Source organism: Sus scrofa, chromosome X (assembly GCF_000003025.6).
Source record: "Sus scrofa isolate TJ Tabasco breed Duroc chromosome X, Sscrofa11.1, whole genome shotgun sequence".
Lineage (NCBI taxonomy): Eukaryota > Metazoa > Chordata > Mammalia > Artiodactyla > Suidae > Sus > Sus scrofa.
Genome location: NC_010461.5, coordinates 110,887,783 through 110,904,343, shown reverse-complemented (window position 1 = coordinate 110,904,343; position 16,561 = coordinate 110,887,783). Strand labels below are relative to the sequence as shown.

Genomic DNA, 16,561 nt, shown 5'->3' with positions numbered 1-16,561 from the left:
AACCCTCTCTTCTTGTTCGGGAATAAAGTTCCCCAACCCTGGGCTTGGCTGTTCATGCAGACAGAACGACAGCCGCAGAAACTGCCTCCGAGTAACCCTCTCGGAGCTCCCTTCAGAGCACCTGCAGACTCTGTATTTCCCACCTCTCCCGAGAATGGGAGCAGGTCTCGTGCCATCCTGTATTTGCTGAGGACCTGAGAGCTGAAGAATTCAGCTCATGGGGGTGGGGAAGCGGAGGAACTGGACAGATAACAGACAGAGAGGTAACGCCGGATATATGAGAACAATTCTATTCTTTTATTTGGAAAGAAACCATTATGTACCAGTCTTGTGCTAGGCACTGAAGATACAAAGCTGAACAAAAGAGCGAGTTTAGATTGCTTTCTGTGAAGCGTGGCGTGTGCCCCTCCCATTCTGCTGACGACAGCTTCCTACAGCACTGGGCGCCTCGGCCCCCGGTATTCTTTCATCACCTCTAGGGTCAGGTTCTAGATGGTGACGACGCTGGACACGATTCCCTTCTCCTGTGGAGTTTCTGGTGTCTAAGAAGGCTTGACCGCCTGCTAAAATTTCTCCTGCATATGCTACAAGTATAAGGCTGCTCACCTGTGTGTGTTCTCTGGTGTTTTATAAGGTGGGAGTTCTGAATGAATCTTTTCCCACATTCATAGCATTTAAAGGGCTTCTCCCCTGTGTGAATTCTCAGGTGTGTGTGGAGATTTGTGTTATGACTAAAGCTTTTCCCACACCAGGAGCATCTATATGGTTTTATCCCTTGGTGTGCTAGTAAGTGCTTATTAAGATCTGAACTCCATCTAAACCTCTTCTCGCACTGCTGACATTTATAGGGTTTCTCTTCAGTGTGAATTCTCTGGTGCTTAATAAGATCAGAGCTAACTCGAAAGCTTTTCCCACATTCCTGACATTTAAAAGGTTTCTCTCCTGCATGGCCTTTCTCATGAAGATCCGTATGTTTTGGAAGCTCTTGCCTACAAGTTGACAGTTTTTTTCTTTTCTTCCCTAGAAAAGCTCGATGCCGTTTCCGTACCCTGCGTGTACTGCCATGATTTTCTTTGCCCGTTGTTTTCGGGGCAACTTTCACTCTGGCCTCTCTTAATGCTTTACATCCTGAGGCTTGTATTTCTAATGTAGAAAGAGATATAGGTTGGTCATTTCCAGTGTCATTTTTGAGCTTTAGCCCTGTTGGAATAAAGACAAGAATCAGCCATCCATGTCCCAGAACAAGAAAACTATAGGAATGAAGAGAAAAACAGATGATTGCTTTTTAAAAATACAGGAACAGGAGTTCCCATTACGGCTCAGCGGATTAAGAACCTGACTAGTATCCATAAGGATGCAGGTTCAATACCTGGCATCGCTCAGTGGGTTGAGGACCTGGCGTGGCTGTGAGCCGTGGTGTAGGTCACAGACAAGGCTTGGATCCCGCGTTGCTGTGGCTGTGGTGTAGGCTACAGCTCCAATTCAACCCCTAGCCTGGGAACTTCCATACGCCACAGGGGCAGCCCTAAAAAAAATTAATTTTAAAAATACAGGAACAAGTGATTGCCAGTCCAATCTGGACAAAATGGCACAGACCCACTTCTCCATGGTGATCCTTGCTAGGCACAACAACAAACCCACTAAAGAATGCAAGACATGGAGATTGCACTGTGGTGCAGTGGTTAAGAATCTGACTGAAGTGGCTTGGGTTGCTGCGTAGGCACAGGTTCAATCCCTGGCCTGGTGCAGTGGGTTAAAGGATCCGGTGTTGCTGCAGCTGTGGCGTAGGTCTCAGCTGCAGCTCAGATTCAATCCCTGGCCCAGGAACTTCCATGTGCCATGGGTGCAGCCAGAAAAAAAGAATGCGAGACACAGCCAACGGAGAATTCTAAAGTGGTAAGAACAAAGCGAAATGGTTTGGGACCCCAGGACTAGATGAGTAACACGGCAGGTGTCTCATATCCCCACATCCAAAAAGAAGGCAACCCAGATCTAGTGTTTTCTGAACCTTAACCTGGGCAACAGAAGGCTGCCTGGATAGGCTTATTCCTTCCCCAGTCTGAATGGGAAATCTGACAACATCAGAACCCCAGTCAGGAGACCCCAAGATGGACAGGTGCAGAACTAGCAAAAGGGACCCAGCCAACATACTGAGTACTAAGAGACACTCCGCCTAGATAAATATCTTCCCTACCCTCAGGCGACACCAGGAGGGACACACGGGAATCCCGTCAATATCATATAAACCAAGGAGACCAAAATAACATTATAAAGGCTCTGTACATTATACTTTCCCTGGACACATACTCCACAAAAGTAGGAAAGAACCTATGTGCTAAAGTAAGACAGAGTGACTGCCCATGAAAATAAAATATTTGGAGTTCCCGTCGTGGCGCAGTGGTTAACGAATCCGACTAGGAACCATGAGGTTGCGGGTTCGGTCCCTGCCCTTGCTCAGTGGGTTAACGATCCGGCGTTGCCGTGAGCTGTGGTGTAGGCTGCAGATGCGGCTCGGATCCTGCATTGCTGTGGCTCTGGCGCAGGCCAGTGGCTACAGCTCCGATTCGACCCCTAGCCTGGGAACCCCCATATGCCGCAGGAGCAGCCCAAGAAATAGCAAAAAGACAAAAAAAAGAAAAAAAGAAAAGGAAATATTTAACTAGGAACCAGACTCTCCTAACATAATAGACAAAATGATAAGGATACAATAAAAATCACCCATCAGACCTAGAACCAAAAAAAAAAGAAGAAGAAAAATCAAAACCTGAATGAGAAAAGGCAATCTGCTGCCAAAATGGAATCAGGCTAGTAATCAAATCAGAGAGACAACAGAGAAGTCTAAAAATAAATGGAAAAGAAACAATGTACTTCTAAATAATCCATGATTCAAAGAGAACATCTCAACGAAAATTTAAAAATACTTAATTAAATGGAAATGAAATTACAACATGTCAAAATATGTGGAATCAGCTAAGAGAGTGCTCAGAGGAAACTGGATAGCCCTAAATGCTTATGACAGAAAAGAAGAAAGGTCTCAAACGAATAATCTAACTTTCCACCTCAAGAAACTAGAAAAAAAGCAAAATAAAACTAAAGCAAGTTGAAGAAAGGAATAATAAAGATCAGAGGAGAAATCACAATCAACCAAAAAGCTTGTTCTTCAAAAAATTAATAAAGTTGATAAACCTGTATCAACACTGACAAAAATAAAAGAGGAAACACAAATCACCAGTATCAGAAAGGAAACTGGGTATATCACTACACATTCTGCAGCAATTAAAGAGATAGAAGGGATTCACATAAATAACATATTTATGAAATTTTAAAGTTAGAAAAAAATGGGTCAATTCCTCAAAATCCACCAACTACCAGAATTCAACCAATATGAAATAGTCTGAATATAGCACTTTGACCGTTAAAGAAATTGAATTTATAGGTTAAAAGCTATAAAGACATCTCCAGGTTCACGTAGTGTCACTGGAGGATTCTACCAACTATTTATAGAATTAACGCCACTTTTATACAATCTCTTCCAGAAAAGAGAACAGGAAGAAAAAGTTCCCAAATCACTTTATAAGGTCAGTAAAATCATACAAAACAGTACTAAAAAAGAAAACTACAGACTAATATCTTTTTAAATACAAAAATCCTCAACAAAATACTGGCAAACTGGGAATGAAACAATATGTAAGAATTATCTACCATGATCAAGTAGGATTTACTGCAGGGATGCAAAGCTGGTTCAACATTTGAAATCAATCAATATAACCCACCATATCAACAAGCTTTGAAAGATCATAAACCTATTAACTGACAGAAAAGTACTTGACAAACTCCACACCCATTCTTACTGATTAAAAACACCCACAGGAGTTTCCATTGTGGTGCAGTGGTTGACGAATCTGACTAGGAACCATGAGGTTGCGGGTTCGATCCATGGCCTTGCTCAGTGGGTTGGGGACCCCGCGTTGCCGTGAGCTATGGTGTAGGTTGCAGACGTGGCTCAGATCTGGCATTGCTGTGGCTGTGGCGTAGGCCAGTGGCTACAGCTCCGATTCGCCCCCTAGCCTGGGAACCTCCATATGCCGCGGGAGCAGACCTAGAAAAGGCAAAAAGACATAAATAAATAAATAAATAAATAAAAAACACCCACAAAGTTAGGAGTTATATCAACTTGAGAGATTATCAACAAAAAACCCTGTCCTTACATCATAGGTAATAGTGAAAGACAATGTTTTTATCATAAAATTGGGAACAAGGCAAAGATGTTTGCTCTCACCACTATTCAACATAGTACCAGAAGTTAGAGCTGTTGCAATAAGAAGGTAAGAAAAAGAAATAAAAGGCCTTGCAGATCATGTGGCCTTCTATGTATAAAAATCCCAAGAAATCTACCAAAAAAACCCTTCTGGAAACTAATAAACAAGCTCAGTAGGGTCACAGATGAAAGAACAAAACATAGAATTAGGAGTTCCCGTAGTGGTGCAGTGGAAATAATCCGACCAGGAACCATGAGGTGGCGGGTTCGATCCCTGGCCTCACTCAGTGGGTTAAGGAACCGGCATTGCCGTGAACTGTGGTGTAGGTCACAGATGTGGCTCAGATCCCGCATTGCTGTGGCTGTGTGTAGGCTGGCAGCTGTAGCTTGGATTAGACTCCTTAGCCTGGGAACCTTCATGTGCCTAGGGTGCGGCCCTGAAAAGCCAAAAAAAAAAAAAAACCCATAAAATTAGTGGCAGAAACCAAAATTTAAAACAATACCATCTACAATTGCTCCAATGAAAATTAAATGCCTCTGCATATACTTAACATGGACACTGAAAATTACCAGTTTATGAAAGAAATTAAAGACCTGAATAAACAGACATTCTTGTGTTCATTGACTGGAAAAATCAACACAGCAAAGATATCAGTCCTCCTCAAATTCATATATAGGTTTAATGAAATTTCTGGAAAAATGCCTACAAAGTTTCTTGTAGGCATAGATAAGCTTATTCTAATACTTACATGAAAAGGGACGTGCCCTAGACTAGCTAAAATAAAATTTTATCTTGATAGAAAATAAAGTGGGAAGAATCACTCTGATAGATATCACGGCTTACTATGTTATGCAGCCACAGTACTTAAGGAAGGCAGTCCTGGCAGAGGGCTAGACACATAGCTCAGTGGAACAAAAGAGATGCACACAAATATACCTAATGGATCTCTGACAAACTGCAAAAGCAATTCAATGGAGGAAGGCCAGACTTTTCAACAAATGAGGCTGAAGCAACTGTACCTCCACAGGCAAAAAAAAAAAAAAAAACAAACCCGAACCTTGAACTAAACGTCCTACCTTATATAATAATCAACTCAATATGAATCAGGGACTTAAATGTAAAATTATAAAACTTTTTGGAAAAACAGACAATTTTAGAGCTCTATGGCTAGTCTGACTGCTAGCCTTGATATCGAAATTCAATTTGTAAAAGGGAGAACATTGGTCATCAAAATTAAAAAAGTTTTGGGAAGAGGATAAAAGGAAAAATATACAGACTTGGGGAAACTACCTGCAAACCACATATTCAAGCACCAGAATCCAGAGTCTATAAAGACCTCTCAAAACTCCACAGTTAAAAGACAATCTCATTAAAATATGGGCAAAAGACATTTCACTGAAGAGACGGCAAATTAAGCACATGAAAAGCTATAAAACATCAGTAGCTGTTAGGGAAAGACAAATCCAAACTGTAATGAAACAACACTACAAACTTAACAGAAAGGCAAACAAATACTTTTTAAAATGCTGACACTACTAAACAAAGGCGAGAAGGTGGAGAAACTGCATCACATCCACTGCTGGCTGGGAGTGTAACATGGTGCAGCCGCTGTAAAGACCAGTTTGGCATTAAACATGTAATCACTATATAAACCAGCAGTTGCCCTCACTAGGCATTTATTCTGGAGAAATGAAAACATACCTACACAAAATCCTGCACATGAATGTTCCTGGCAGCTTTATTCGCAATAGTCAAAAAAATTTTTTTTTCCCCACACCCACAGCAAATGGAAGTTCCTGGGCCAGGGATCAAATTCAAGCCTCAGTTGTGACCTACGCCACAGCTGAGGCAACACTAGAGCCTTAATCCATTGTGCCAGGTCAGGGACCAAACCCACACGGCTGCAGAGACAATGCCAGAACCTTAACCTGCTGTGCCACAGCAGGAACTCCCACAACAGCCAAAAACTAGCAAAGAGGTCCTGTGATGGGTGACTGGCTAAACGAATTGTGGTACCTCAATATCATGGAATGTTTCTCAGCAGTAAAAAGGAATGAATATTGATCATACTCAATAACATGAATGAACTTCTAGGGAATTATTCTGAAGGAGAAAAGTTAATCCCCAAAAGCTACATACCTCATCCCTCTATTCATAAGACATTTTAGAAGTGGCGGAATTTTAAAACCATAGAAGGGATCAGTGGTTGGCATAGGTTGTGATGGGTGGAGTGTGGGAGCGAAGCAGGTGTGGTTATAAAAAAGCAACAGGAGGGGTTCTTAGGGTAACATAACTGTCCAGTATCTTTTTTTTCTTTTTTTTTTTGGCCTTTTTGCCTTTTCTAGGGCTGCTTCCCGCGGCATATGGAGGTTCCCAGGCTAGGGGGCGAATCGGAGCTGTAGCCGCCAGTCTATGCCAGAGCCATAGCAACGCAGGATCCAAGCCGAGTCTGCAACCTACACCACAGCTCATGGCAACGCCGGATCCTTAACCCACTGAGCAAGGCCAGGGATCGAACCCGCAACCTCATGGTTCCCAGTCAGATTCATTAACCACTGCACCACGACAGGAACTCCAACTGTCCATTATCTTGATTGTGGTGGTAAATACACAAACCTCCACGTGATAAAACTTCACAGAACTAAACACACACACACACGCACACACACACACACATGAATACAGGGAAAAATGGACATATGAGTAAGGCCAGGGGACTGTGTCAATGTCAATATCCTGGTTGTGATATTACACTTTTGCAAACGTTATCACCGAGGGAAAATGGGTAAACATGGCTGCTTTTTGTATTACATTTTAAATATGCCTGTGAATCTGTAATTATCTCAATTAAAAGTTTAATTAAAAAATACAGGAGGGAGTTCCCATTGTGGGTCAGCAGGTCAAGAACCCGACTAGAATCCATGAGGATGTGGGTTCGATCCCTGGCCTCGCTCAGTGGGTTAAGGATCCGATGCTGTCTCCAGCTGTGGCACAGGTCAGGAATGTGGTTTGGATTCTGAGCTGCTGTGGCTGTGGTGTAGGCCGGCAGCTGCAGCTCTGATTCGACCCCTAGCCAGGAACTTCCATGTGCAGGAGGTGCGGCCCTAAAGAGAAAAAAAAAAAATACAGGGACAAAATCTTTAAAATGTTAAGCCTCTGTAAAGGTTCCTATCAAGCAATTTTCTCCTCTTCTGATGTATACACTTACCTCTATAAGGAGACTCTCTAAGACTGCCCCTGAATTCTTGGGGACCTTGGGTCTATGGTTCTTCTTCTTGTTCTAAATGGATCGCTTTAAGTTTTGGGGGCACCAATAATGCTCTGAGAGTAAAACTTTGAGGTCATGGACTGCGATCTTAATTCTAGACTATTTCTCAGGAAGAGTGAATGACTCTTTTATACTCTTATTTACTCCAAACGTTTAAATGGGCAGAATCTTAGATTTAATATCTTTATTCTCTAATGTGGTTGTGGGTGGATGTGCAGTGAGGAAGCTGAGAACTAAACCTAAGGGGGACACATGAGCACGATGCGGGCATGGGAATCCACTGGCATTGCAGTAGACCTGGCTAGAGATGAGGGGGCTTAGACCAGGACAGTGGCGGTGGAAGAGCATGGAGACGTGGCAGTCACTCGGGATCTATGCTGAAGACAGAGGTAAGCGCACTGGCTGACAGATCGGGTGTAGGGTGTAACAAAAGAGTGGCATAAAGGATAACTGAGGGGTTTTGGGTCTGAGCAACTGGGTAAATTGTGGTGCCCTTTACTGAGATGGAAAAGACACAGGAAGAGTAGGTTTGCAAGGTGGGGCAAGAATATGACACATCGAGAATTCTACTTAGAACAAACAAGTGGGATGTGTATTTGAAAAAGCTCTCCAGCTGATCTGGAAATGCCTTTCCTTTCCCTCATGCCATCAAGTGGAGAACCAGCCAGCTGCCAGAACACTGGGACTCTCTCACAGGGGCGCATTTGCCATACACCGAGGGCATAACAGATTACACCGAGAAAGGGCCTTTACCTAGAGAGATGACATTCTCGTAGTTTTCCTGCATTACATTGTTGTAGAGGATCTTCTGAGCAGGGTCCAGCATTTGCCACTCTTCCTCGGAAAAAGACAGGGCCACATCTTCAAATGTCAATGAACTCTAGAGGAGAGAGGAAGTTTTAGTTCAGTACTTGCCACAACAGAAGCTGTTGTATCACTCATCTCTGAATTACACAGCAGGCCAGTCACTGAAGATGTTAAGAGTATAAGATTCAAGGGGAGAAAAGTGAGACGGCAGAAAAGGATGGCGCCAACGAGATCAGTACACAGCCTGCGAGGTGCCCAATTCCCATGTGCCAAGCCTAGCTGCCTGGAGAACATCTGGGGCTAACATGCCTCAAAGCACCTGCCAGGGATTGTGAGTCGTGGGCAGCAGAGAAAAGCAGACAAGGCCATGTTCAGGCTGCCTGAAAAAGCTGGAAAGTACAGCTCACCTGGGACTCAGGCAAGATGAGCTCAGATCCCTTCTTCCAGCTCGGGGTGCTTTTCTGCTCAGAAAAGGCTAGAATCTGTTGAGCAGGCACAGCTGTGGGGGAAAAGAGCCAGAAAAAAATTGCTCTCTTTTCTGTTTATGAATATCCTGAGCTGATTTCTAAAATATAGAAAAGCAGGACTCCTTCAGTAAAGTGTGTGTGAGTGTGTGTGTTGCCACAAGTGGCCTTCTTGCAAATAAGAACCAAATATCCACCATTCCACAGAATTGGTTCCCCAGTTGAACTCTTTCCCCAGATTTAAACGCAGAAATCACTAAAAGAAAATCCAGTATTTTTTTTTTCTTCTTCTCACTGAGCTGGGCAAGAATTAGAGGTGTCTGAATATGAAAGCCTCAGGTCCTCCAGTGTATCGTAGGAAATGTGGGAGAATTTTGTCTTTTATTATTTTTTCCTGGTGTACAATTTTCTTCCTGTCCTACCACTGATGGTCCATTGCTCTCCCAACTTCTAAGGGTGAGATGACCCCACCTGTCCCTGCTCCATCTCCTTCTCTCCCTTCAAAGTTCTGAGGAGCAAGGTCCACATGGTGAATAGCAGGGATCTGCGGTTTGGATATTTCTGCACCCCAGAATGACCCTCACCTTCACCCACAGCTGGCCCGTTGTAGTCCCACCAGAGAGACATCCTAACTGCCAGCATGGCTGGGTGCCTGGAAAATTCCCATGACATTCTAGCTGAACCAATTACTAGCACAGCTTGCAGGAGAAGAGAATTATTATGAAACTCCTCACCTCTTTCATTTACAGGCTGGGTTTCTTTGTGAGTATTCCAGCCCAGCTGTTCTTGCAGTACCCGGTATGTATTCCAACATTCTTTCTGGAACACACCCATTGGTTGGGGCTCTGCTGGCTTCCACTTAAAGCCTGGGGCCACTGCTGTTCCTCCCAAGAGCACTGCCTCCTTTCCCAGCTCATGGGCTGTGACCTAGAAATAAGGTCCCCATCCTCATTAGCAAAGAACGTTTGGTTTTGGGGTGGTGGTGGAGGGACAAATAAGAGTAGAGCCGAGATTCGGGAAGTGTGTAACATTAAAGGAAGTAATTTTTAAAATGAAGAGAAACTGCGCCACGGTTTTCTCACAAGGAACTATAGCCATGATCTGAGGGAATTAGGATGAAATGGAAAGAGGGGTAACTGCTGCCAGCCTCCACCCCTCCGGGTCGGGCCACAGCTCAGGCCACGAGCAGGGGGGAGCGGGCCGCCTGTTCTCCCCCTGTTGTCACTGGCTTGCTTTCTTGACTGGGACCCTTGACTTACTGGAGTTTCATCTTTTGGTTTTCGCTAAAAATTAGGAAGTGAATAAAAAAGCTTTTCCTGTTGGTCAGATTTTCCAATTCGCCCATGTCCAGGGAAGGTTTCAATGGAGAAAGGGCTGAGTGGAGGGAAAACCAAGGAGAGAGTTGGACTTGAACCTTCCTCCATATGCTTCAGTTGTACTAAGACACGTGTGTGCCTCAAGCTGGGCTCTCGAGGAAGGAACACGTGCTGCCAGCTCCCAAGGACAGACCCTGGCTCCCCACTCACCTGCTAGGCCAAGACAGAGCACGCAGGGAGGGCCATGGAGGCTCTGTGTTCCCACCACAGAGGGCAGCGCCCTCGGTACCTGATGCTCTCCGCTTCTCTGGGGGAACACTTCTTTCCCCTGGATCCTCGTCCCCCTCCCTTTCTTTCTTTCCACTTCTCCTCTCCTTGTGCCGTCTCCCCAGAGACGCAGGATTTACACGTTGCTTTGCTACCCTCTCTCTTCTTTGATCTCTAAGTGCTGCCCAGGCTTTCAGGGTTTTTTGCTCCCTTCCCGTCTCTTTCTTGCCCTTGATTCTCGAAGTCCTCTCCTTGGCCATGCCCCTCCAGGCCCACCACCCACAATTCACCCTGGCCCCAAAGAGGGCAAAATGCATTTCTTTTTTCTGAGGCCAGGAAGGACTCCCAGGAAGCCCCAAACCTGGAGGCCAACTGTCTCTTCAAGTCTGAGTTCAGATCCCACTTAGCTGTCCTAAGGGAACAACAGGAGAGGGACCCCAGCCATCTCATGGTTCAGCGAGCGCCCCCTCACACCCAGACGCATCCACCTTTACCCTATTTCGTGGTACAGGGAAGGAGTCTTTCTTCTCACCTCATTACTTATTCCACCGGGTTCTCTCTGAAAGCGGTCTACCAGGGCCACAGCCTCTTTGATGCTCTGTGGATGATACTTCTGCACCCAGTTCTGGGTATCCCTGGGCAGAATGGTCAGGAACTGCTCTAGCACCAGCAGTTCCAAGATCTGCTCTTTTGAGTGGATCTCTGGCCTTAGCCACTGATGGCATAATTCCTGGAGTTGGCTGACAGCCTCGAGCGGTCCAGGTGCTTCATGATAATAGAAGCTCCGGAAGTGCTGGCGAGCGCTCTCAGGACCAAGACTGTCCATCTGTGGGCTGGACTGCTTACTCTGACTGCAGCTCTCTTTCACAGACCCCTTAGTCTCCCACAAGGCCTCCATGTGTGGGTACAAGCATGCATTCACCTTCAGATGTCTCATCATCATTTGCTCTAGGAACAGTTTTACTCCTATATGTGACATCCTCCTGGTGCCACCTTTGACAACTGAGGCCTTGTCAGGCTTGGTACAAAAACCAATGAGTGGATCTTCTCCCCAAGGGCACTGAGGGAGGGGAGAAAAAAGGTAGACGTCAAGAAGAGAGCCACACGACACATATTTACTTGCTATTTACAATTTTCAGAGACGAATGAACAGAAAAGTCCCTTCCTAGCTCTCCTTTAAAAAAAATCAACTGTCAAGTGTTGGGACATTCAATGATGACTCAAGACAACTTCAGGACATGTTGCTCCTCTTTCCTTTGTTGCCCAACTTTGAAACAAAGCACAGCTCAGGGGAGACAGATGTCAACTGGTCACTTTTTCTCTCCTTTTTTGTTTTTTAAGGGCCATGCCTGTGGCATATGGAGGTTCCCAGGCTAAGGGTCGAATCAGAGTTGCAGCTGCCGGCCTACACCACAGCCACAGCAAGGCCAGATCCGAACTGAGCCTGTGATCTACACCACAGCTCAGTAACACTGGATCCTTAACCCACTGAGCGAGGCCAGGGATCGAACCCACATCCTCATAGATACTAGCTGGGTTCTTAACCCATTGAACCACAATGGGAACTCCCTTTTTTCTGTTTTATTTTTTTTTAAGGTTGATGGGTGAAAAACTGACACCCATTCACTAAAAGGAGCTCTGATATCAACCAATACTTGATCTGTGTGCTTCCTGTACCACCTTCACAGATGAAGCATATTTGACTTTCTCTACTTTTTTTTTTGGTCTTTTTTTAGGGCCGCACCCACAGCAGGTGGAGGCTCCCAGGCTAGGGGTCGAATGGGAGCTGTAGCTGCCAGCCTACGCCTATCCCACAGCAATGTGGAAACCAAGCTGCATCTGCGACCTACACCACAGCTCCCAGCAAGGCCAGATCCTTAACCCAATGAACGAGGCCAGGGATTGAACCTACGTCCTCATGGATGCTAGACAGATTCCTTTCCACTGGGCCACAATGGGAACTCCCTCTCTAAAATTGTTGTGGGGGGGTGTCTTTTTTTTTTTTTTAAGAGCCGCACTGGCGGCATATGGAGGTTCCCAGGCTAGGGGTCCAATTGGAACTACAGCTGCCAGCCTACACCAGAGCTACAGCAACTCAGGATCTGAGCCACATCTGGGACCTACACCACAGCTCCCAGCAACACCAGATCCTTAACCCACTCACTGAGCGAGGCCAGGGATCGAACCCACAACCTCATGGTTTCTAGTCAGATTTGTTTCCACTGCGCCACGATGGGAACTCCCCTCTCTGAATTTTAATAGATGATCCTAGTTTCCTGTCTTTAGGCAGGGGGAAAACAACGTCTATGCCCCTTCATCCTCCTATGGAGACTGGCGCCTTTGCTTCATGGAATGTTTGATAGCCTCTTTTCCACTGTATTAATACTGGAAGGGAAACTAAGCCAGCCAGATCAGAAAAGAAATAATTAGTGAAAAAGTAACCTTATTCCTCTCGGAAAATATTCCCCTACCCAACAATCAGATATCAACAGTTTGGGGGGTTACCATTTGGGAAGACTTATAAAGGGCACTATGCAGCTTTGTATCTGTGTATGAATACTTTTGCTTCCTTTACTGGAAAAACTTACAGTTGGCTTTGTTTACAAGAAATCCCAATGTCAAGGTGTAAAAAAGGAAAGGAGAAACAGTGACGATTAACGTTCTTCAGAGACAGGAAGGGTCTTAGTAAAGGTAACCTTTCTCCTGACTTTTTATTTTCTCAGGGTCACAGAGACCTTAAGCAAGGCTGAGGATGGCCTTGGATTTTCTCGGAGGTGAAACAGCAACAAAGTTCTTTCAAGGATGCCACGGGCGTTCAAAGAAACGGTTGGTGCCTTGCTGCCTCTCCAGGCTCGGGAGGTACAGGGACAATTCCTGGATTTCTTGGTCAGGAGAAACTATTATCTCTGGAGCTGAAATGCGCCTTTCTCCAGTGATATGATCATAAGCCCGCAGAAACGGGCAAGTTTCGCTGGGCTCATTAGTAGGCATTACTGCCCCATCCCCCACTTACACCTCCTGGCTCGACCGCGAGGGCGCCCACAAGCACGCAGCACGCGGGCAACCTCCTAGCGCGCTCCGGCGCCTCGTTGGGTTTCATCTACACGCAAGGCTACAGAGAGGCTGCGTCCGGAGGTTAGAGGCGGCTGTAGGGCTCTAAGTACGCGCCTCGCTGAGAACAGGTCCTGCCGGTTTGCAGACAGACCCCCAGCCCGGCAATGATGCCACCGCGAAAAGGAAAAGGCTGCGCCCCCGCCCCTCCAGCTCACCGCCACGCAGCCGGCACGTGCGGCCGGTAGCTCTCGGGGGCTCTCCTGACCGAATCCAGAGCGAAAACCAGCTTCTTGATTACCTCCTCACAGCTCCGGCTTCCGTGGACGCCACTTCCCTCTTTCTGGGCTCGGCTGTGAAGTCGCCACGCCTCCCGCCGCCGCGGGGAGGAAGGAAGGTCCGGGTTCCCGCGCCCCCGGGGCCGGTGCCGGGAAAGCACGAGGCCCGGCGAGCCGGGCGCCAAGACGCCGGAATCCGGGAGCGCGGAGGCCTTGGAAGCTCAGTCCCCGGCCCGCCCCCGCTAGCGTCCCAAGACCGAACCCCGCCTCGCCATTTTGGGGTCGCGGGCTGTGGACCGGGCCCCGACCGGAAAAGGAAGAACACGTTTCCGGTGGCTGCGTGACAGCCACGCCCCGCATTTCCCGCCCTCCACCTGCGGAGTCCGGAACCGGCCCGCGGGTCCGCCTTTCCCATCCCGGGTTCAGCCCCGAAAGCCAAAAAGAGTTCAGGCCGAGTCTCCGGCCCGCGGGAGGCCTGGAGGCGCCGCGAAGGCGGCTTGTCGCCTGGGAACGATGCTGACGCCCGGCGCCACGATCTCGGTCCCCCGGACGTGCCGAGGGTCGTGCGTCCAGGTTACTCCTGCGTCGCGTTCGAGCAGCCGGTGGCCCTTTCTCCTGGAAAGTCCACCTGGTAAGGGCCACCTCCCCGAGAGTCATTACTAGGCTTCTCCTGGGACTCCTTGAGTTAAGAGGCTTTGGTCCTGGTGGTCCAGCCCCTCGCTAGATCAATAACAACAGTACATTAAAAAATAAATTTTATTAGAGAATAGGTGACTTACAATGTGTTAGTTTCAGGGGTACAGCAAAGTGAACCGGCCATGCATGTACATAAAACGCTTTCCTGGTTCGCTGGCGCGTCCTTCCCAACTATTATGGTTTTATTGTTTTAGGTAGGTTTTAACCGCATGGTGCAGGTTCCATTTCTATTTCTCTTTGAAATATAAAGAAATTGAGATGTGCGACGCGATGTCTGCAGGGTCACATGGATTACCGGTGGCAGATTTTAGACCAATTTTGGTCTCCTGTTGTCATATCTCGCGCTTTTGCTATTACATGATGCTTCCCTTAAGGACAGGAACTTTGTTTCGTCTTAGTTGTCCTGTAATGCTTTGCATAGTCCTCTGGAGAGGCATCTAAGAACCCAAATGTCTCGGCTTGTCAGCGTCCCAAAATTATCAGTGTTTACCTAGTGTTGAGCCATTTGGACAAAAGTTATCCATGTGAATCAAAGAGGAGAAACGGCGCGCATCTCAGTTTTACGGTGGAGATGAAACCGATGTAGTTTGGGTGTATTTTGGAAGTCGGTGTAAGAGACCGCTCAGGCGAGGGGACCAGATATCTGCCGGCTCAGGAGGAAAGTAAACAAGGAGCACCTGCCTGCCTTTTTACATGCAAATGCAGGTGAAGATAAGGTCAATCCTTGTTTGCAAAGCAAAGCCGCCTAAAAGTTTGCGAGAGGACACAGTTCGTTATCTGTGATTGTAAACCTAGTCAAGATGTTTGCTCCACCCGAGAATCATTTTCAGGATGATTCTATCAAAGCTTTGTTCCTGGGGTTGTACACTTTCAACTGAGTGTTTTATGACAGTGAAGGGGAAGTCAGAGCACTGTTGCTTCTGGACAGTTCCCAAGCTTACCTTACAACTGAATCACTAACCAAGGAAGATGGTCAGATAAAGGCATTTTCTTTCTCTTTCTTGCTCTCTCTTTTGATATAATAAGGTTTTAAAATTTAATATTAATATGGAATTTAATATTAATATGTGCAAAATTATTCCTTGAAATTGTCTTCAATAGAAATTATCTATATATTATATAGTTCACCATTTAGAATGAATACAGAAATAAATATAAGAATCTCTTCAATTTTCCTTATAACCTACTATGGCTTATATGCTCAAAGAAAAGAGAAAACTCCCTCCATGATTCTGTTGATGCTACAAATGAATTTCAAAAGTTTCATTTCGTGCTGAAGGAGATGCAACAAGTAGTGACCAAAAAACGATTCCAAAGTAGATTCCATTTGGAAAGTGGTAGCTTTAGAAACCGAAACCTCAGAATATTAACTTTGCTTCTGGTTCTAGTAATTAGATTTTTAAAACAGCTTTATTGTGATATAACTCACAAATCATACAATTCACCCATTTGCAGTACGCCAAAAGTCAGCAGTTTTTAGTATATACATAGAGCTATGCCACCAACATGGTACTCCGTTATAGTCAACACCAAACCCTTTTTTTTTTGGCCATGCCCACAGCATGTGGAAGTTCCAGGAATCAAATCTGTGCCACAGCAGCGACCTGGTGTTCCTTAAGTCACTGCGCCATGTCGAACTCCCCAACAGCAAACGCTTTATTTGTAAATCTTCATTTCCTTTAATTCCCCCCCAACCCTCAGTAACTACTGATCTACTTTCTGTCTCTATACATTTGCTTATTCTGAACATTTCGTGTAAATGGAATCATGCAGGATGTGATTTTTTGTGCCTGGCTTCTTTCATTAAGCCTGATGTTTCCAAGCTTCATCTATGTCGTAGCATGTGTCAGAACTTTGTTTTATTTTACTGCTGAATAATCGTCCATTGTGTGGTTTGACCACATTTTGTTTTGTGTAGATATACACGTGGAAGTGTTTGGGGGAAAGAATATGCCTTTTAGATTGTACATGTTTTCTCTTTTTAGTGTTTCAAAATGTAGGGATTAGCTCACCGAAGTGTGTGAGGGTTCTGATTTCTTCATATCCTGGCTAACACGTTTTACGATCTGTCTTTTTAAATTATCTCCATTGTAGTACATGTGACGGGGTATCTCACGGTGCTTTTGCTTTGCTTTTCCCCGATAGCTGATAATAC

General features: G+C 45.8%; 2 protein-coding genes across 5 annotated transcripts in view; one reads left to right on the top strand and one right to left on the bottom strand.

Annotated features, from left to right (window-relative positions):
• ZNF75D (zinc finger protein 75D) lies at window positions 277-14,034 on the bottom strand. 3 transcript variants are annotated; one of them, XM_005657920.3, is made up of 6 exons: window positions 13,734-14,034; window positions 10,914-11,441; window positions 9,533-9,725; window positions 8,742-8,833; window positions 8,281-8,407; window positions 277-1,200 (listed from the first exon to the last, which is right to left on the bottom strand). In XM_005657920.3, the coding sequence occupies exons 2-6, from the start codon at window positions 11,358-11,360 to the stop codon at window positions 482-484; spliced, it is 1,578 nt and encodes a 525-aa protein (XP_005657977.1). In that variant the 5' UTR covers window positions 11,361-11,441; window positions 13,734-14,034; the 3' UTR covers window positions 277-481. The 3 variants fall into 3 exon arrangements, with proteins under 3 accessions (XP_005657977.1, XP_003135457.2, XP_005657978.1); XM_003135409.4 differs by having other exon boundaries at window positions 13,651-14,017; XM_005657921.3 differs by lacking the exons at window positions 8,742-8,833; window positions 9,533-9,725.
• CT55 (cancer/testis antigen 55) overlaps window positions 14,067-16,561 on the top strand; it is a 42,051-nt gene continuing 39,556 nt past the window's right edge. The window contains exon 1 of one of the 2 annotated variants that reach the window (XM_021080820.1): window positions 14,067-14,341. In XM_021080820.1, coding sequence (XP_020936479.1) covers window positions 14,224-14,341 — 118 coding nt within the window. In that variant the 5' untranslated portion in view covers window positions 14,067-14,223. The remainder of the gene's footprint in view (window positions 14,342-16,561) is intronic. The other variant, XM_021080816.1, reaches the window with a different exon arrangement.